Here is a 21033-nt window from a genome sequence, read left to right on the forward strand (position 1 = left end):
CCTTGACAGCTTTAGAGATTTTATGGAAAGAGGAGTGTGCCAAAAATCTGGTACAAGAAATCTCTCATTGCGCATGCTAATAAGTCTTCCTCCACCAAGTACAAACACATGTTTTGATTTGGGTTCAAATACTTCTTTAAGTCAGTCAATTGGTCACCATTTTATGACTTGTGCTTTTTTTCCCATGCTTTTTTTCAATTGATGACAAACAACCATGGTTATTTGAGGCTATTCATTTCTTATGGAAGTGAGCAACCTTTCAAATTCCGCATGGGATCAAACAATTATTCCTCCTCCATTCTATGGCTTCCAAACAAATACAAATTCCGCATGGGATCAAACAATTATCCCTCCATTTATATGGCTTCCAAACAAATACAAATGAATACAAATTCCTCGTGGGATCAAACAATAATTCCATGTGTATCTCTTCTTAGAACCGTTTAAAGAACCGATGTGGACCAGAAATCATGACAGTCACCATTGTGTCAAAACTGATTTTGGATAACTACATTTATTTCATCGAAATATTTTGGAAGTTCACAAGAAGAAAAAAAACAAAAAAAACACCATCACAAATCAACTTTCACTATCTTGAAACTTGAAAGCCGCTTTGTAACACCGTCCAAGAGTTGTCATTGGAAAGGCATTTTTGCCTCCATTGGTAAGCACTGGAAAGGGAAGACACAGCCAGGAGCTTCTGTCTTCTTCATTTCTATGCTGAGATACCACGGCCCGTTTTGACAATTGACTGGACCCAGAAGAAAATAAAGATCATGTGAGGACGGATCCCACAATATTGATCCTTTCCAACAGGTGATAAAGTGATTGAAAATGTTTTTTTCCGGCAAATGTGTTGGTAATTTGTAACATGCCTTCAAACGGCCCCAAAAGTGAACAAATCTGGACTTGAAGACGTTTCGAGTAGCCTAAGACTTAGCTAGGAGACCACCAAGACTTTGAAGGGTCAAGATCAATCCAGTCCAGGGCAAGACTAAAACCGTCGAAGGCTGAGACCAAGTTTATGAAGATCCAGACTTTGATCTGAGTCGAGAGTGAGACTAAGAACCAGACCAACGTAGGCTGAGACCAGGTCCTCCCTCAAAACCCAAGATTTTCTGGGGTTGAGATTCAAACTCAACTTAATTTCACATTTACGTATATGACCGTTCCAGATGTTAAAATGTCAATGACTTTATTTTCATAAAGACCCCATGCTGATGACAGCAATAAAAAAATAAATAAAAAAAATACTCTACTTTTTTTTTTTTTTAGGAAATGATGTACATTTTGTACGTCTGTGAAATCACTGAGAATCCTGAGAAAAACAAGCTTGGACTGTTTGAGAATGAATAAAGGCACGCACGTATTTGTGACTAAGTGGAAAATGTGTTGCTAATGACTTACAGAGCACCTCTTGAAGCTCTTTGTCACCATCAGGCTGTGAGCCACAACTGCTGTTCCAAAACCAAAACTTCATTCATTATGGAAAATCCCTCAACAAGTCCTCCAGGTGAACTCAGTCAGTTAAACTCTCTTCTTCTTTTTTTTTTTTAAGCTTTCGCTTGCTCATGGGGAAATTATTAAAGGAGCGTGATAGCACAAACAACCGTCATTTAAAGTGACGTTAATGGAACCATTTTGCAGGCTGCACTACGTCATTTTGTGTACCGTACCACGACAATGAGGGAATCGTGACGATTGTCTCCACGGATGGAAAAAAAGAAAAATCTCCTTAAGTATTTGTACTTGCTTTCTTCCCACCATTTCTAGCCGCTAATATAAACAGCGAGTTGAAGATTGGCTTGGGCGCCAGAGCGCCTCTTGCCAACAATGTTCTCTGGCTGAATGGAACCAGTGTCCACCCTTTCCTCTATCTGGCCGCATCCCATCTTCAGCGTTTATCTGCTGCCCTTTGGATTAGATAGGGATGACAGAGAGGCCTATGGGCCTATGTGCCGGGGAGGTCTGCGTCACGGCGAGGCTGTGAGCTGCCACCGCTGAAGTCATGCCTCGTAAGGGGAAGCCAGGCGCTACCGTTTCCCCCCGAGCGGCCTACAAAACAAACAATTACGCCGGCTGATCTTTCCAAGGGATCCGCACTGGTGAGGATCAAAAGCCAGACCACCTGGAACCTGTCTTGGTCTCCAGACAGTGCTCGCGGAGGGTCGAGGGTCTGTGGGAAAAGCCACTTCTCCATCCTGATCTCACTGAGAAAACACGACGGACGGACGGACGGACGGACGGTCCTTTTCGGATTCGTGTCACGTGCGTGAAAAGAAGAGCTGACTCTTCTCAGGATCTTGACACAGGCAGGCTCTTCCAATTTTACTTCTCATCTGCCAACTTGATTAAGGAACTCCACTCAAGAGCAAAAGAAACTTTCTGGTGCCATTGTAAGTCAAATAAATGGTCGAAGCAGTCAGGAAGAACCCCAACACTTTTACTTCATATCTTTGGTTGATTGGAAAGCGCTTTGGGTCCATTCTGTTGTTTTAAATTAGCAATGTAAATAAAAGGCCATTTGAAATGTATTTCTTTCAGCTCTCCTTGCAACATATCTGTAAACGCACCAATGTTTATGAAAGGAAACAGTCTAAAAATATTCTGCCAAGGGTTGTAACAAGAGCAAGTGAAAGTGTTGGAACATTTAGGGCCAGAATTCCAATCGCTCAGGCCAGTAGTGTATTTTGGCCCGTTTCAGAGTTTTGTGCAAGAGAAGCTTGACCTGGATGGTCAACTTATTTCTTTGGCTATTTCAGAAAACAAAACCAATGAGATCCAAACTCAATCTGTCCTTTGCGGTCAGAAAACATATCCACACTGACATTTGCTGTTTATTTAACACGTTGCATTGTACAAAAAACAGTAGTAGGAGTTCGAATGAAAACAGTGGAAGTGCTCACAGATACGACGTTTTCACAATAGGACAAGTCAAAGATTCACTTCATACTTAATGGACGAGTGGGAGAGTTAGTAAGAACCGGACCAACGTAGGCTGAGACCAGGTCTTCAAGGCCAGGTCTTCAAGGCCAGGTCTTCAAGGCCAGGTCTTCAAGGCCAGGTCTTCAAGACCAGGTCTTCAGGACCAGGTCTTCAAGACCAGAGCAAGCGCTCACTGACTTCAATTCAAATTTGTTGACCCTGGAGAAAGTCAAAGGTTCTCTTGCCTTCCTTGTTTCTAACCCTGAGCACCTAACCAACATTAGCTGAGAGAAGAAATGACCCAGATGGTGGTGTTCATGGTCTCCCAGCTCAGAAATGCCATTTTGGCCCAGTTTGCATATTTGTAAGGAAACTAACCCCAGCGGGCCACTTTTCACGGCCGTTTCATTTTCACGACCTATTCTGAGGTAGGTACTTTTGAGTGGTTGTGAGAAAGCTGCCAGAAGAGGAGGCAAGGCGCTGGAAGGAAGGCCACTATGACCGCTTTACGGAGTGGACCGAAAGTTGGAGCAAGAAGAGGAAATCCTGGCAACAAGTCTTGGTAACTGCCGTGGAAAACTGACTAATCATCGAAATTAGGTCCTGCAAAGACCCGTGCGTGCGGGTCAAAGTCGTTTCGAGTCCTTTCACGGCCACCCTCAAGGTGATGGGGAACGTCATCGATGCGCCTGCAAACAATGACTGACCTTTCCCTCCAGATGTTTGAACGGAACATTTGATTGTCTTGGTCGCGTTCACATTTGAGCTGACCGCACTAGAATTTGATTTGCAAACAGACCACTTGGTCAAGTATGAAGGACTTGGAGTGTCTTGGTCCGACTATATTGGGTGCACGGCAAGGTTCGAAGGGTTCACCGTTGATTGCGGTGACGGGAATCCCACCAGATATTGTTTGCAAACGGACCGAGTCCACCTCTTAGGTCGTCTCGGTCTGTGTGTTTGGTGTACGCGAGGGGAGGGTTCGGTTCGACGGGTTCGCACTTCTCTGGTGAACTCTTGTGATCTGATTTACTGCTGTAAACCTTCCTGGCTATCTGCCCTACTCTAACCGTGGTGACGAGAACGGCCATTTGGCCAACGACAACACTCTCCACGGTGGGAACGAGGACCTGTAAATTAGACTTGCTGCCTTCAAACCAAAGTCACTCCCTGGATGCAACGGAGTTTTTGGCAAACCCCGTGATCGTTTGTCTCTCCGTGGGATCCCATAAATTTCTTGGTGCTGCTGCTTGTCTTACTCCCATGCTGGGGTAATGTTACGTTCAACTTTGCCTAACATCCCTCGCTTGCCTATTTATGGGCTCGCTCATGCCGGAGTCACTCAGAACAGAAGCCTTCCGTTGTTTTATGAAACGGTGACATTTCTTAGCCCACGTTCGGACAAATATCGGCATCAGCCTAAAAAAGAATCCACAATTATCGGGCCCTCATTTAAAAACAACCCATTTGTTCTCAGAAGCGTGCTTTGTGATTCGGTTCTGTCTTTTTATATCCTGTACAGGACTAAATCCGCGTTAGATAGCGTCGGAGGACCACCAAAGGCGAAGCAGCAAAGGCGAAGCAGCAAAGGCGAAGCAGCAAAGGCGGGGCACCGCCGGCCGTGCTCATTGAACTTTGACGAAGCCACACCGTGAAATGTATAACAAGCGTTTTTAACACAGTAGACAAAAAGCTCAAACACATTTTTGGCAGAGCTTGGCTGAATGCAATGGTCCATTTTTCCCCTTTTAAAAGCTAATTAAGCTTAAATAAACAGTGTGCTGGAGGCACCTTTTTGCAAATTAGACGAAATATTCACCGGCACCGTGATGTGCACATAATCATTGGAGTCTTGTGTGTGTTTAGGACTAATCCCTTTCTGGCTGGCCTGTGAGCAATTTGTAGACAGTCAAAGTGACTCATAAGCTCTTTCCGGGAACATTAATCGTGTGAAGATTTTTGCCTTTGTTTTGTTGCACTCTGAACCGCTTTTCAAAAAAAAAGTCTTGAAAATGTGACATCTTGATGTGTAAGGAGCCCCGTTTCGGCGATCGTGTTACAATGGGCTATGTCATTTGGGTCAAACAAAGCGTGTCTTGAATAAAACGTACCCTCGTGCAAGACCGCACAATTGACGTGTCTTTAATACATGAACGCCATCATCATTTTTCAACCACGAGGCTGACAGCTTTAAGACGTCCGACTCACTTAAACTGTCTAGCAGACATGTCTTTGAGAAAATAGGCTTGACCATTTGTTTTGTGAGCACGCACAAGGGAGAAGGTCCCAGATGATTTCTAATCTGTTTCAGAATGACGTAAATCCGCATTTTGTTCAACTGCAAATAGTCTTGATCTCATATTGTCTTCATCCCTTAACACTAAGCGAATCACCATGGACTGTCATAGCTGGCTTTTCTCCCGTCTGGATCAATGTTCCATCCTGACAAAAGTACATTGGACGCTGAGAAAAAACAACACCGGAGGAAAGTATTTTTCTGGCGATAGGGGACGTCTAATTGCTAATCTGAACAGGCCAGCTTCAATCAGCGAGAGAGGATCCAGTTTTGATACAGCCGTCCGTCTATGACGCACTGGGCTGTTTATAGCCGCTTACTTCACATTTGGCAAATGGATGGCTTCCTCTTTCTTCAATTAAAGAGAAATCTCGTGAAAAACAAAACATCTTCAATAAAAATCCTCGCTGGATGCTAGGAAAGGAACAAGTGTAATTGAGTTATGATTGGATTACGCAACCGTTTTGTTTATGTCATTAAAAATGTGCGTGTTTTTTTTTTTTTGCTGTTCTTAAGGGATTTTCTTTTTAAATCAGGGCGGAAATAAGGGTAACAAGAAGTCCTGCAGCAATGCGCTGTCAAGAACTCGGGCACGTTGTAAAAAAAAAAAAATTGTGAAAACGTGGCCATTGTGATCGAGTAGGGTTTTAAAATGTAATCCGTACCAAGGCCACACATCTTTTATGAGGTATTAAATGTGACCTGTTTGTGTCACTAATGCAATCTCTTGTGTATGAACTCCGCAATTACACAAAGTCAAATCGTCCTGACCCAACCTTTCCAGTCTTAACCCCGATTGAAATGCATACCAGTCGATTGCATTTTCACTGGTGGAAGCAGAACTTCATTACCAAGCGGCCAAGTTACACAAATGTCAATTACCGTAATTTTCGGACTATAAGTCGCGGTTTTTTTCATAGTTTGGGTGGGGGGGCGACTTATACTCAGGAGCGATTTATATACATATATATGTTTTTTTTTCACTTTTTTGGGCATTTTATGGCTGGTGCGACTTATACTCCGGTGCGACTTATAGTCCGAAAATTACGGTACTAGTGGAGAGAAAAACATGTCGTCGTACTGTATGTGCAGGAGCAACATTGTTAGCTAGTGCTAATCTGTGCTGAAACTGCAGCTCAGGCTACTTTATAGTTGAGACACGATAATGCGTCTTTCACACTGTTTTTTTTGCCCGGGCAAGCTGTCATGTTATAGGCAAAGAAACTTGGCGCGGGGGAAGTCGGTATTATGCAAATGAGCCGAATCGTGAAACAACAGTCCTGCAAAATAATTGATGTTATGACAGCTAGCAAAGCTTTTGTGTCCACAAAGAGGTCCTTCCACCTGGTATGAAATAAAACTTATGTTCGTTGAAGTTGCAAAGTGCAAATTAGTCATGTCCTTCCCCCCCCCCCCCCAAAAAAAAACCTGCCCCCACATTTTTGGTTTTATTTTTGAGCTTAAGTGATTTTGACACGAGATGTGACTGGATGTATTAAGAGCAAGATTTAAAGAGCCAGCAGCACGTCTTGCAGTAAGGTGATAGCGAGTCCATGAGCCCCAATATGGCAAACACATGTTAGCCGTTTCCCGGGCACGTCGTTTGAAACGTGATAAATCTTGTTTTTGGAACTGCAATGATTACAATGAACAAGGCGGGGGGGGGGGGGGGGATCTTATTTTCACTTGGCATTTTATGATTTTATGAGGTTGAATAATTGCGATAAAATGCTGTACTCCTGATGTTTACGACCGCAAAGCAGCAGGCTGCGAATGTACACAATTATTGATTTACCCTCTTGTTATATTCTGACATTAGTCAAATAAAGCAAAATATTGAATATTTGAGTTGTACGCACATGCTACGATGGAGTTTCCAAAAGTACCAACTGGAGGCTTTCCTGTTGAGTATGTGGGAGAACATAAACGAGCTAACACCTTAGTTTTTTTTTTTACAATACTCTCAATTTCGATTCTGTGACTAAGCAGACGACCAATTTTCAAATTCAGAGGCTGGCACATAATTAATAATGAATCAACTCCATGATGTTGTCTTGACATGGATAGTCCGCTTCTGAAGAATTGGGAAATTTAGAAAAAGCAGGTGAAGGATATCTCTCTGTTCACCTCCATGTATTTCCAGTTGCTTTACGAGTTGAGTGCTGTTAAAAGCAAAGAGATACGAGTATCCCCAACGATCAGGTTTCACCCAATGTTCTTTCTTGGCACATTTGGCTTTTTCTAATCCAAGCACAATTGCAGTCTTATCCCACTCGTAGCAGATGTCTGGCCACCAGATGGAGGCCTTGGCTCTCGCACTGTGTCTACTCCTGGTAGCTGTGGATTTGATTCAGGACATTTGTTCCCAGGGGTGTATGGATGTTTAGGCGTTCAATGTTGGTACAAGCTAGGGTCCCGCTGACTCCGAATGGCTTTTTTTTTTCTCTGCAGGCCAAAATGATGCAAGCGCCTACTTTTGGATGCAGGTGTCTAACTGCATGGTGATAGAACTTCATCATCAGCTTGTTTACTGCCTCAACAACTGCCAGATCCATTGTTTTTTTTGGAATGTGTAGAGCCTTTTAGCGCCATGTGGTCCAGATCAGAAAACGTACGTAGATATTCTCAGTGCTTGACCTCATTGAAGAGGTTGTATCGATCTGCTCTTTCGAAGAATCCTTTCTAGTTCCGAGAGGATTTGCAGACTGTAGATTAAAGTGTCTGGATTTGGCTAGAGTGGACACGGTTCCACTAAGTTTATCTCTGTTAAAAGAAAAAGGTTGGCACAATGATGAAAAGGTGGAAACCTGGGACATACCGTAATTTTCGGACTATAAGTCGCGGTTTTTTTCATAGTTTGGGTGGGGGGGCGACTTATACTCAGGAGCGATTTATATACATATATATGGGTTTTTTTCACTTTTTTGGGCATTTTATGGCTGGTGCGACTTATACTCCGGTGCGACTTATAGTCCGAAAATTACGGTACATACATAGATAGATCTGGATAAGGAAGAGAAGTGCCCCCGAGATAGAGCCCTGGTTCACACCAAGTGCCTGGGATCAGTTTCGGCTGAGACTATCTCCTGATTTGAACAATACTTCCAAGAAAGTGCAAAGTGATTCCAACACCTGTGAGATTCAAGTGAACATTTTGTTATTTGTTTTTGTCGTTTTACAACCATGACGAAGGTTGGACCGTTCCACTCTCCTTATGGCACATTTCGAACAAATCTAACTTCATGTTTCTTTGTCTCTTACCCCCACGTGTCCTCATATTTCCCTTGAAAGCCTTTTTTTACTTTATTTGATCAAGTAACACCTTTATTTCAGCGAAGGGGCTCAGATTTGAACACCTGAAAGTGCTTTGCTTTGAACCGCTCAAAACTAGAATTCCAAAGCACAGGTTGTTCTGTGTCCTAATAGATTCAATTGTGAAGGAAATGATAAAGATCAAGGAAAGCATAACGTGTACTTCACAGTTCATTATCAAAGACTTTGTCAAGCATCCTGATGAAACACAAGTCACGGTTTTATCTCGATGCCTCGTCTGAGTTGGCTCATTCCTCTTCACAGTTCAACAGTTGGACCGTCGGTCTCATTAGTAAAGGTCTTTCTTCAAGCTCCATTTAGCTCCTTGCCTATTATTGTACTCGGCTTTGAGGCCAAAGCAGGAATGATGACCACTTGTTGCATTGTTTGCATGCATAAGCGCTCTCGGAACTGACACGGAAAGAAGCCTTTCGCTTCGGCTTCAGGGCTCCTCCGGGACGCCTTCTTGGCCGACGGCGGACCTTCTCCGTGCAGGTTGTTATCGAGATAATAAAGGGGCTGGCAAATTCAGAGGAACTGTTTTCTTTCTGTTAGCGCTTATTAGCGCTTAGCTGATTTTGGGATTGGAGTTCATTTTAAGGTCTTCTTGGGGTTGAGTTTGACATTAGGCATTAGGTCTTTAATGAACCCAACAGAGTCGAACCCAGACCCTCAACGCAACTGCCAACCGCTAGTGTGCTCCATGCTCGAATATCGACCAATCGAACACACACAGCGGGATGACAAAATGATCGACATGAAACATTGTCATATTTCACTCCGGCGCTTGGCCGCATTCACATGTGCTGTGTCTGTTTTTCTGTCAGCGCACGCATCAAAATGCTTGACTGGCAGCCACAGAGATCAAGTGATGATGATGTGCAGCCGTGCTTTAAAATGCACTTTTTCTTTTCCCCTCGCTTGGCCACGGGATGAAGAAAAACAAATGGACTGTGGCGTAACTTAATTCTCAAGATAAATCTATCAGCGGGAGCGGTAGTCGTTTCACGCGGCGCACGGATAGATGTCACATTCTGGATTGACTTTGGACAAATCTTCTCAATAGTGCTGTGAATAAGCCTTTAGTCCTTTCACATTTACCAAGCCATATTTTTGCGGTAGCTCGACATGCACCAAAGATGAGTGTCGTTTTTTTAATTGTAGAAATACTTTTGGGAAATGTCGATTTTTGCCCATTGGTTATTATTACGGTTGTGAAATATGGCTTAAGCAGAAAAATCCACCCTTTATTATTATTTTGTTTGAATCCATCTCGGTCGGGGTGCTGCCATTTTGCCTCGTACTTGCCACTTGCCGTCGACTGAAAACGCTTAGCTTATTTTTCCACTTGCACTGCAGGTACAAATGCCATCTTGCAACTTTCCTTAATTCAATCATGGGTTTTAAAACAAATACAAAACATTCTGGCACCATACAAAAGAATGGACGAGTAGTTGAATTACAGTGCAGGGCAAGGCAAGGCAGGGCAGCAGCGTTTCTTGTGAGTGCAGAGTTTGTAGGCGGGCCTAGAGCAGGTCCTGGCAGCTGGGAGTATTGGATGCAAATATCACCTCTATCTCACGCTCTCTCTCTCACACACACTCACTCACTCACTCACTCAGTCCACCGAGTCGCAGCGATGGGAGGCATCTGATGGCTCCGACGACTTTGAATAGAAAAGCCACAGCCGAATGACATTGAAATAGAAACACATTGAACTGAAGACAAAAGGAGAAACATCAAGCAGGCTTATTCCAATGGGAATATTTTTTTCTTCTTCTTAATTTGACCCTTTTTTCTGACATTACATTTTTATTTTTATTTTTTTATTTTTTTTTAGGAAAGTAAAGTGTACCGAGTGAACCCTGGCACAGGTGGGTTGCTCCTTTCCATTTATTCATGACTTCTTTCCACTTGAGCTTGTGTAATGACACGATTCGATCTGATTTTGCAAGCTGCTTTGATGTTGCATATTAGCACTGTCAGACTTTAACAACTATGTTTCTTAATTGTGGTTAAACACGAAATCATACTGAAAGTTGTTTTTTTAGTCCTTGGAAATGTGTCTAATTCAATCAGGCAACCTTACAGCACCTCTCTGTTTACACTGTTCTACAATGCTTTAGCTAATGTTTTTTGATTATTATTATATTAGCATGTGAAAAATGATTCTTTCATAAAAGTTACAAATTGTGTGCTTTGAGTATTTTACAAATGAAAACAGAGATGAAAGCAGGACGAAGGCGGCTTGAAGCTGATAGCGGTGAGCCAGCGAACCAACCATGTGTGATCAGTTGACTTGAGTTATTTACAATGGAGTGATGCGACAATTAAGATTTGAGCAGCGATAAAAGCAGGAGGGGAGCGGACAGAAGAATTGCTAGTTAAACTACCAGGCTAAGTGAGTGATGACTATATTTTTGTCGTTCTCAGCTGAAGATTAGAAAAGTTCAACTGGAGATAAAAGTAAGAGGAAAGCATGAAAACAGTGAGGTAGAAAAAGGCTAATTTTGTGCTAAGCTAACATGCTAAGTTAGTGTTCATGATGAGTGTTCTTGTGGTTGGGGAAATAGAGGCAATAATAAGGCCATGGTAAAGGGTTCACCAAAACCCTTGTGTTTATTCTGGGTGTACAGATGCCATTGACTAGCATTAGCGTTAGGATTCAGAGCTAACGGCTAGGAAAAGTACTGGGCCACCATAAGGTGTCAATCCATGTCACAACAGCTTTGGTTTTGTTTGTGGTTATCCATGAGCAACTCTTTGGCTTGCTGAAAGTAGTATGAGACAGACTGCTGATTATTCATTTTTTTGTTCTTTGTGATGTCAGGGTCTCCCATATTTGAAAAAAATCAGTATCACTCTGCTTGAAAGGCTGGTCATGTTCTTGTCATTTCTGCCACATCAGAGACTTTCATTTTGAATCTTCAGTAAAACCACTGAGGTTGCACGCTTTGATTTGATTTTAAGAACATTCGAAAATGTTTCCCCGTACAGACAACACATGTTTTTCCATAAGTTTGATTCCTTGTGGTCCAGGTTGGCTTTCATTTCACAGATACCCCATTTGATTTGGGATGTTGGATTCTCATCCTTTCATTGATTGGCTTGCCTAAAAACTCCTATCTTCACTTCTGCTGTCCACATGATAAAATTCCATGTCACAACAATTTCAGATCGAAGAGGAGAAGATATTGTAAGACTGTGTTTTGGTTACTCCAGTATTATTGTCAAGAGAAATGATCAAAACAGGATTGGGAACGCGCGTCATTCGTTTTAGTATTGAGTACGATGCTAATATAATTGGAAACCAGCCACTAATGTGAAACATAGCACGCACAGATAAGGTCACAAACAGATGACTCACTAGTGTAGTATGCCGCAGTCTTCGTCTTCAATGCTTCCGCTCCTCGTTAAAAGGCGAGATTTTAAACACAAAAGACAATCTAGGGAAATTTCCATCTTGAATTTACCCGACACTCTGCACGGGATTTGAATCCATAACTTTTGGACTGTGAGGCAGACATAGTTACCACTGAGTTCTCGTGTCGAGTGGGTTAGGGCTATAGCCACTGGGCCGGCCACACATGAACAAAAATATGTTTGTGTTCTGTGAATTGGCTTTAAAGTTTTTTTTCAAAATGAGGCGCATCCACCTGTGCCTTTCCAGAAAGAACAACCTTCCAAAAAAACAACAAAAGAATATTGGCAGTGTTTCTCACAGATGATCTAGCTCTATTGCTAATTGATTCGCACGAACCAATCCTGCTCAGCGTCAAATTTTGCAACAGGCAATGAAGACATCAAAACTGCTTCGGCACATGGCGCACCAAGAACAGCGAGTACATGGCGCACCGAGCATCCCGCCGGCAATAAAATGAAAGCCTTTGGAGTTTTTGGATGGAAAGGAAAGATCCGTCCGTCACTTGAATGAGAAACAAGCACAGGGCTAATTGCAACAACTAAGTTCAGCGGTAATGTTGTAAATCCTAAATCTCTTGGGATGCCCAAACCAAGAAAGCAATATTTCCGACAATTCATCGTAGTTTTAGGTGTGGATGAACTCCAGTGTGTTTTTACGGGAAACTGGTCCTTGGTTGGCACAAAGAGGTTGGGGGTGGCTGGATTAAACATCACCCACAAGGGTTCATCCACAGGTAGACGGATAGATTGAATAATTCATGCATCCCTGTTTGGGTTTTTACAAAGGAGGCAGGCAATTTCATCTGCTGACTTTTGAATGACCGAGCCCTCGAGGTGGTGGTGGTGGTGGTGGTCTTTAAACACGAGTTTTTTTTGAATTACGCTCACATAAACGTACAAACACCCGAAGGAATTGATAGCCGGAGGAGCCCCTTTGGTCGTAGTGGCCGTCCGTCCTTTTGTGGGGTTATAAAAGAGGTTCTGACGCAAGTGAGGAGTTACTCAAGCGTTCTTCTCCAGCCGTGTGCTGGTGGCCAGCTCCTTTCGAGTAACAAACAGGCGCTGCATCATTTTTTCTGGCTCCGTCTTATAAATATAACGCGGAGCTGCAGGGTGTCACTGATGTGTTTTTATTATGATGACTAAGCACCGTTTAGCAACGACTAAGTATCCCTGAGCGCTTATCTAAGCACTGAGACAATAATGCATCCTGATTTGCGTGTGTCATCCTGGCTAACTGGCATGTCACCGTTAGCATTGATTTATCACTGGTAATGGCCGCCTCACACATCATTGTGACTTGTTTGCCTTCCTTTAAATCCGCTTAGGTACGTACAGGCAATGGCTGACCTTGATTTATAAGGCTCTTCTTGGCTCACTTCTTATTTAATGACTTTTCTTCAGAGAACTAAAAGCTGCTTGGCCTCGTGGTCCTGGGAGCGTTCACTTTTATTACACTCTGCAACGCTTTTAAAGACCGAGCTGAAAATCTCCGGCCTTAATGGACTCCGAGTCTTTGGACCCACGCTAATTGATAAACGGCGCGAGACGACCGAGCGCTCGGTGCCTGTGTTTGTTTAGGGCACCGAGCACAACAGCCTAATATGGTCTTCCTTTTCTTTGGTTATCATAAGTAAAGACCACCCATTGTCGGTCGGGGTCCTCGTGTCTTCTCGGTGTCGTCGTCGCAACCGAGCTATAAATACACCTCGACCTTTCCACTAAAGCTGTCCCGAATGTGTTTTGATTACAATTAATATTGTGAGCATAAACACACTCCAGTCATCATCCAAGTCCAAATATAGTTTTGCAAATTGTCTGCTCGCTCTTTTGGTATTTGACCAATGTTGCTACTCGCTAAGCATCTGCTCGCTCACTGATAAGAGATGACAATCTTACAACCTCCCACCAAAGAAAACCACAAATTCCTGATTGATTACAAAACTTTATGGCGGAAGACTTTGAAAAGGGGAAACGCCATTCACTTCACGGTCGTTGCGGGAACCAATCAGACTCGTCGGAAATCAGGACACGAAGGATGGTTGGGGACTGGAGTTTGTCAAATATTGGCCTCCTTTCAAAGATGTCATACCTCACAACCGACCTGTTCTCGGTCGTCTGCTGTGTCTTCCGCAAGCCTTCTCACCAACAATTCTGCCTTTGCATCTTGTCACTAGGAGCACGCCTCCGTCCTTTTATCGATCTTTGGACCTGTGACCACCGACGAGGAAGAGAAACCCTAACCCTTCAGCTTCATGGGTTGACAGCCTCCGGCTCCGTTTGACTTTGACGATGAGTCATCCTCTTCATTGAATTAGAGAGTGGCAGCGTGGCAGATCATCGATCAAGAGACGGCGGATTGGCCTAACTCGCAGAGGAAGGGACTCATTCCTCTGCCCCACGTCGTCCACCGAGCGACCTTGCCTTTCCGGAACAACCAACAGAGACTATGCAGCTGGGACTGCTGGCGCTGACGATGGTCTTCCTCAGTTCCATGGGTGACAGTGATGTCACCAAACCTTTCAAGGCCAGAAGGCAGAGACGGGGTGAGTGACCACCCTGATGACAGAACACGGCTAAAAACACAAGCAAGAAAAAAATGTCCCAACATCGTGAATAAATAACAAAGCAAAATTAGCTAACGACAAGTGAATGAAAAATCCCACCTTTCCCCATTGAAAGACATTTGAAATGCCAGATGCTGGTGCTTTTTGGGCTGGCTGGTACAAGACACAGTACATTCACCATAAAGCATTCTTCAAGCAAACAACATCAAACAATTCTCTTAAATAAGACCATATGCGGATGGGGAATATCTCTTGGTTGAATCTGCCGCCTTTGTCGGTAATACTCCCCCCCCCCCCCCGTTCGTCGCTGCCGTGACTAAGCTCTCGACCAATAAGCCGATGGATGATAGGTTTAGGCTTTGAAATGAGGCTTTTAAGTCAGAGTTTAAACTTGGGGTTAGGATTTCCAACTGCGATTTACAACCCCATGCCGCAATGTTGTACTTTGTCTCGTCGTTTGGGGGGGGGGGACCAATGTATGAAGTTCTATACAAAGCAGATTTCTTAGTAACATGACATGGCGACAACTCAATTTGAATGCGTCGTCACAAGCAGTAGCAACATTGGCGCCTTTCTCATGAGTTCTCCCTCAACCATTTAGTTTTCAATTTATTTGGAGCTACACTATTACTGCGGGCTAATGTCGAGCAAAAAGATCCGTGCAGTGTGTGACACACACAGCCAATGATGCTGAAAGAAAAATGTTACTCGGACGTCCAAGCCTAGACTTTATTCGTGATCCAAAAATAGCACGCTGTGAACCGAGACGATAAATTGTTCGCCACGACAGCTTAATTGCACAAGTAATGTTTGAATGTTTTCAGAAAACATGCATAAAATACAATACGATAGAAGGATTCCAACCATTCAGTGGGATCTCCACATATTTAAGAATGCATCTTTGAAATCCAAAGCGCGGCTAGCAATTATGCTATTAGGCCAAGAATTTGGTTTGTGAAGCGGGGTGTTTTGTTTGTTTGTAAACTGAGGCGCCATGGTTGTTTTTATTTCACGCCGTTCACATCTGACTTTGCTTTGATGCTCGTTGTCGCCTGTCTGCTGCTGCTGCTGCTGCTGCCGCTGCTGCTGCTGCCGCTGCTGACTTTCCAACATTCAAGAGAAAATATGCCAGCCGAGACAAAACATTTTGTACCGCAAGCATTTAAGGGGAAACCTTAACGACATGGGGATGCTTGTTTTTTTCGGAGGAGTTGGCAAAGCTCTCTTCTTGATGTGCGCGTGCGTCTCTGCGGCCGATAAGGCCGACATTCATTCATATATGAGAGTTGAAAGGCCAAACTTTGTTGAAAGGACGCCTGGCAGGCACGGCAAGGCGAGCAGCCGACGAGCGCTCGCCGCATCTCATTCCGAACAGCACTGCGTGTTCTGAGAAAGCCGTAAAAGTTCATCGCCGTTGTCTCCTGTGGATAAATGAGCTGTTGACGATCAAGTCCTTGTGGTAAGGACAGCAGATTGGCTTTTCTTTGTTTATGAGAAACGGACGGACGGACGGACGGACAGATGTGGGCTGCGATTGATTCCGTTTGCTCCGCATCGGCGTGATAGCGTCTGTGGCCGTTGCCAAGTGAGACTTGTGTTTGCCATATTTGCGTGTGGGAATGAATGAATGGACGTGCGAGACGCGACAAAGTTGAGCGGCGGTTCCGAATGACGCTTGCGTGTATCGATGTGACAACCACCAAGGCAAAACTACTGTGAGATCACTCTGACGGCCACATTTTTTCCCCTCAATAATATTAGAATATGCCATACAGTTTTTTAAAGAAAATATTCCATCTTCATAATATCATCATACTATATATCTGAAAAAATATATATATATATTTTCATGATTTTATAAAATAACGTGACTATTATTTAGTGGGGTATTTTTTTTTTTTTTGCATGTAATGTTTTAGCTTGAAAAAATTAAGTCTCTTCCAATTGGAATATTTTTTCTCCCCAATTTTTTTTTCTTAAATAATATGCCATATTATTTTTTCTTCTAAAACCATTATCGAAAGAAATATTTGATTTTCATAAGAATAAAAATATGTGACTTTTTTCAAGGGTGAGAAATTATTTTTCTAAATATATATGTAGATAGAGCTAAAAATATGTAGGTAGAACCTCTTTCTACACAAATCTATCTTTTTTGTTTTATGGAAAAAATTAAAGAACATTTTTTTTTATTTTGAGCATTTTTAGTTTTCTGTAAAAATGACCGATTTGGGAGTTATGTCGATATTTGAAAGAATCAAACAAATGTTCATTTTCCTCCATTATATAACAAGCAAAATCTGGAAAAAATGACAATTGTGTGGCTCTCTCATAATTTACTCCAGATCTGTATGGCACGTTTTTTTTTTTTTTTTTTTTTTTATTCCTTATGTTTCTTATTGCTATACGCATTGTCATGCCGGTAAATTCCGAAAACATCATCATGTTATTTTAACAGGTCGACCGTGAACAAATGTCCTTCATTGTAGCGCTTCATATGTTACTGGAAACAATGACATGTTTTCCTTTCTTTCTTTCTTTCTTTCTTTCTTTCTTTCTTTCTTTCTTTCTTTCTTTCTTTCTTTCTTTCTTTCTTTCTTTCTTTCTTTCTTTCTTTCAATGTAATATGATTGGACTGCGCATTATTCTTCATTAATTTTTTTAACCATTTTTTCTTGCCAGTGAGCGGCGAGGTTCTGCCATCCTGCCCGAAAGGCTGCGAGCGCTGCTCCGAATACAACGGCTGCCTGAAATGCAAAGCCAAGCTCTTCATCTACTTTGTGCGCAGCAACATCAGCCAAGTGGGCGTGTGCCTGGCCTCCTGCCCCACCGGATACTTTGGCATGAGGATCCAGGGAGGCAACAACAGATGTTCCCGTGAGTCCCGCTCGCTCGTTTCATATGTTTAGTTCTTGCAAATGTCAATTTGTTATTGCACACACGCAAAAAAAAAAGGTATTTATCTACCCAAAAAAATAAAAAGGTCAGTTTCCGAGGGCCCCATTCCCGTATTTTGTAGCCGAGGTGAGCCAGCAAGTGGGCGTGCAAGTTAGTCTGCTTCTGCTTACCTTCTGGAACACAATTCTCAAGCAAATGTTTACACATGTATTATTGACTGCTGTTTTTCTTTTTTCTTTTTTATAGGAGGGAACATCTGTGTTTTCCATTTGGCCCTCAATTGAAGAGCAAATGCCAAAGAAAGCCACAATCTATGTTTGCTATGTGATCACTTTCACACAAATTGTATTTTCATGTTGTTTTGTAGTGTTATTATTATTGCCGTTCACGATTGTCCTGATCTACCTTTTTCACTATTCTCGGTAGCGAGGGTCCGAGCTGACCGCCAATGATTGAAAAGCAACGTCTATTGATGCATTGGTGGGAAAAAAAATACAAATTTCGCACCACTGAAAACCCAGCTTCATTTTTCTTTTCACGTCAAATGTCACATCTGACACCGAATGAGCGGCGACGTACGACTTAATCATTCATTTCAACCTAAGTTGCTCTTTTAAACACTGCGCAGTGTTTGGATCCGGTGTCATTGTGGCGGCGAGCCACACGCAGCCGAGTCAGCGCTCTGCTCTTTAAGCTCATCTCAGAAACACAAACAAAGCCTCCAAAATTGGCATCACAAGATTCCCAACTTTTGATCTGCCCTCTTCCCGGAAGGCGGCGGCGGTGGCGGCGGCCGGCGTTGTGACGCCAACGCATGCTTCGTGAGGAAGAAGCGTTGTCGTCGGCGTTGTCCCATGTTTTGAATCACGCCCGTTTTGGCGCGTTGTTTGGTGGCCAAACAAAGCGAGAGCAGCTTCTTCTCATTCCCACGCTCACCTGTGTGTGTGTGTGTGGTGGCAAGTCACTGAAACATTCCATCTGTGTCTTGCAGAATGCGAACCCGACTGCGACATGTGTTTCGAACGCAAGTTTTGCATTAAATGCAAGGAGGGTTTGTATGTGAACAGCGGCAAATGTTCCGTCAGCTGCCCTTCAGGCCTGCACCCGGCCAACGACACCATGGAGTGTGTGGGTGAGTCACTGCCCTTTATTTATTTATTTGTTTGTTTGTTTGTTTGTTTGTTTGTTTTTATGTATTTTTGTATTTTTTGTTATTTTCACGTTTTTATTTTTTGATTGATTTGTTTTATTCTATTTATTTTTTCAATATTTTTGTTTGTTTGTCTGTCTGTCCACCCCAACTTGGTCACTGTTATACATTCCAAACAAATGTCTGTCTCTCACTGGTGGTCAGGTCACCTGTGTGTTGTTTTCTTTGCCATACTTCCACTTCAAAATGTGTTGCACTAAAATGAATGTTGAATTTAAAGTTAATGCAACTGAACTGTCTTTACTTTTATATATGTAATACATAATGTCATCTGTTATTGCGTGAATGCAAAATGCCTGCACTCGAGCTCACAGATCTTCTTCATATTGAGGCTCCCTCTAGTGGCAACAACGTTAAAGAAAGAAAGAACCCAAAAAAAGGGAACTTTTGTTAGTGTTCATGAAACGTCCTGTATATCCAAAAATAGAACTATGTACACTAAAGACATTCTGGAATTGAAAGTGTGAGAAATGTTACTTTAAATTGTTTTTTTCTTATAATTTGAGTAACACAAACGGCCAATAAGAAGTACTCATATCCGTAAAATTCATTTGTTTTCAAAAAGAAATGTAGTCATTACCCCGCCTCTTCTTTTCCAGAGTGCGAGCTGTCTGAGTGGAGCCAATGGGGTTCGTGCGTCAAGAGAAACAAAACGTGCGGATTCCGAAAAGGGACTCAGTCCCGGGTCCGACTCCCGCTGCGGCCCCCCCGCACGCGAGGCACCCCCTCGGCCGCCGGGCCCTCCCAGACGTGCCCTCCGCAGACCGACAGGAGGAAATGCGTCGTGCCCAAGACACCTTGCCCGAGAGGTGAATTGCATCAATAGGTCAATATTGCGTCTGCAAAGTGCACACGGTGAATTTCGTCCTTGTCGAGGAAAGTCGGCTGTTGGGCGTTGACAAATGAGTCGCGTGTGAATTCGCCCTGGAAAGAATTTCATTACGGCGCTCGGGAAAGCAACTAGCGGTGAAATATTATAAACCCTCTGGTAAAAACGTTCAAGGTGTTGATGCTGAGCGAAGCTCGGAATGAGGCTTTTGAATTTTATTCAATAAATACAAAGCAAAGCCTTTGTTGTCATTTTTTGTTTAGACTTGTACTATTCCAATCTTAGGAACTACTTGTATGACGGCCTTTGCTTTGTCAATGGCGCACTAAACACTGTCCAGTGTTTTGGCACGTGTGCGGTTTTTTTTCTCTTTTCTCCTCTCAGGAGGTGCGCGGAGCCATAAGCACTTCATAACAGACATCCGTCAGTGTTGCGAGCGAGCCCGCCTCGGATAAACAAAACGAGTGCAGTCTGAATAATAGCAGCACATTGTGTTCATCATCGTGGCAACCAAATCATCTTCCACCGTTTGCTAAAAACAAAACAAAGTACTGATGTTACACTGCCACATTTTTTAGGTAGCGAGGTCGCTAGGTAGGTAGGAAATGTAAACATAAGAAAAGTAGTCGAAAGAATTTTTGGTGTAGCAATCCATCCGGGACTAATATTTCTTTTTGTCTCCCCAGAGAACAGGACCAAGGGGGGCCGGCCGGTGAACGGACCCGGTGGAGGCGGCGGCGGCGGCGGGAGGAGGCGGAAAGGCCAAAGCAGGACCACCGTCGTTCCCAGCGAGGCGACCAGCTCCGTAACTTAAAGCGGGAAGGATTCCTGCAAGAAAAGCCTCCCGAGATGACGCTGCAGCTGAGCCGACATCTTGATGAGAAAACATTGCGTAGGGCCGCTTCGACATGCTGACTCTGCAGCTTTTCCCAGTCATGCAAGGAGTCCGATGATGGGAAATCTGCTCCCGGTTTGCATCGTCGGAGGTGATGGACGGACGGACGGACGGATTGATGCCCTGGAGTGCGTGCGTGCGTTTTTTTTGCGACTGGAGCAAAAAGGCAGCACAAGTCGCTGCTAATCAATACTGCTTTGTTTGCAACAGGGTTCTGATGTTTTTGCACAGTCGTGACTTTTTGACGTAAGCATTACTATGTGACCACGTCCTCATGCTTCTACTTTACGGGAACACACATAAAGGTTTTTGTTTGGAGGCTCTTGTTTTGTTCACATTCAAAGTCCAAATAAAAGAAGGAAGCTCGTTTCACTTGTCTCATATCATTTACATTCAGTGTGTGCGCAGAATTACAGTTAAGGCTTGAAATGAGGCTTTCAAATGACTGCTAAGGTTTCAAATGAAACTTATATGTTATGACACAAATGACATGGTGTCTGTATAGCAATTGCATTTATTGGCCTGAATTTAAACACAAAACAACATATATACAGTGACAAAAACATATTCACACCAACAAAAACATATTTTTACACTGACATTTCTTAGTTTTAAAGCGGTACACTAAGTAAAAAAAGACCAAAGAAATACGGCCATCGATGCAGCATTTGAACAAAA

The 21033-nt window shown here is 43.1% G+C and overlaps 1 protein-coding gene across 3 annotated transcripts; it reads left to right on the forward strand.

Annotated features, from left to right (window-relative positions):
- The first annotated feature begins 1423 nt into the window (after nucleotides 1–1423).
- On the forward strand, nucleotides 1424–20730 carry rspo1 (R-spondin 1). 3 transcript variants are annotated; one of them, XM_037274803.1, is made up of 6 exons: nucleotides 1424–1522; nucleotides 14134–14502; nucleotides 17206–17400; nucleotides 18413–18553; nucleotides 19231–19440; nucleotides 20147–20730. In XM_037274803.1, the coding sequence occupies exons 2-6, from the start codon at nucleotides 14406–14408 to the stop codon at nucleotides 20272–20274; spliced, it is 771 nt and encodes a 256-aa protein (XP_037130698.1). In that variant the 5' UTR covers nucleotides 1424–1522; nucleotides 14134–14405; the 3' UTR covers nucleotides 20275–20730. The 3 variants fall into 3 exon arrangements, with proteins under 3 accessions (XP_037130698.1, XP_037130696.1, XP_037130695.1); XM_037274801.1 differs by lacking the exon at nucleotides 1424–1522 and adding an exon at nucleotides 10120–10407; XM_037274800.1 differs by lacking the exon at nucleotides 1424–1522 and having other exon boundaries at nucleotides 14104–14502.
- The last annotated feature ends 303 nt before the right edge of the window (nucleotides 20731–21033 follow it).

This window comes from Syngnathus acus, chromosome 16 (genome assembly GCF_901709675.1).
Source record: "Syngnathus acus chromosome 16, fSynAcu1.2, whole genome shotgun sequence".
NCBI lineage: Eukaryota > Metazoa > Chordata > Actinopteri > Syngnathiformes > Syngnathidae > Syngnathus > Syngnathus acus.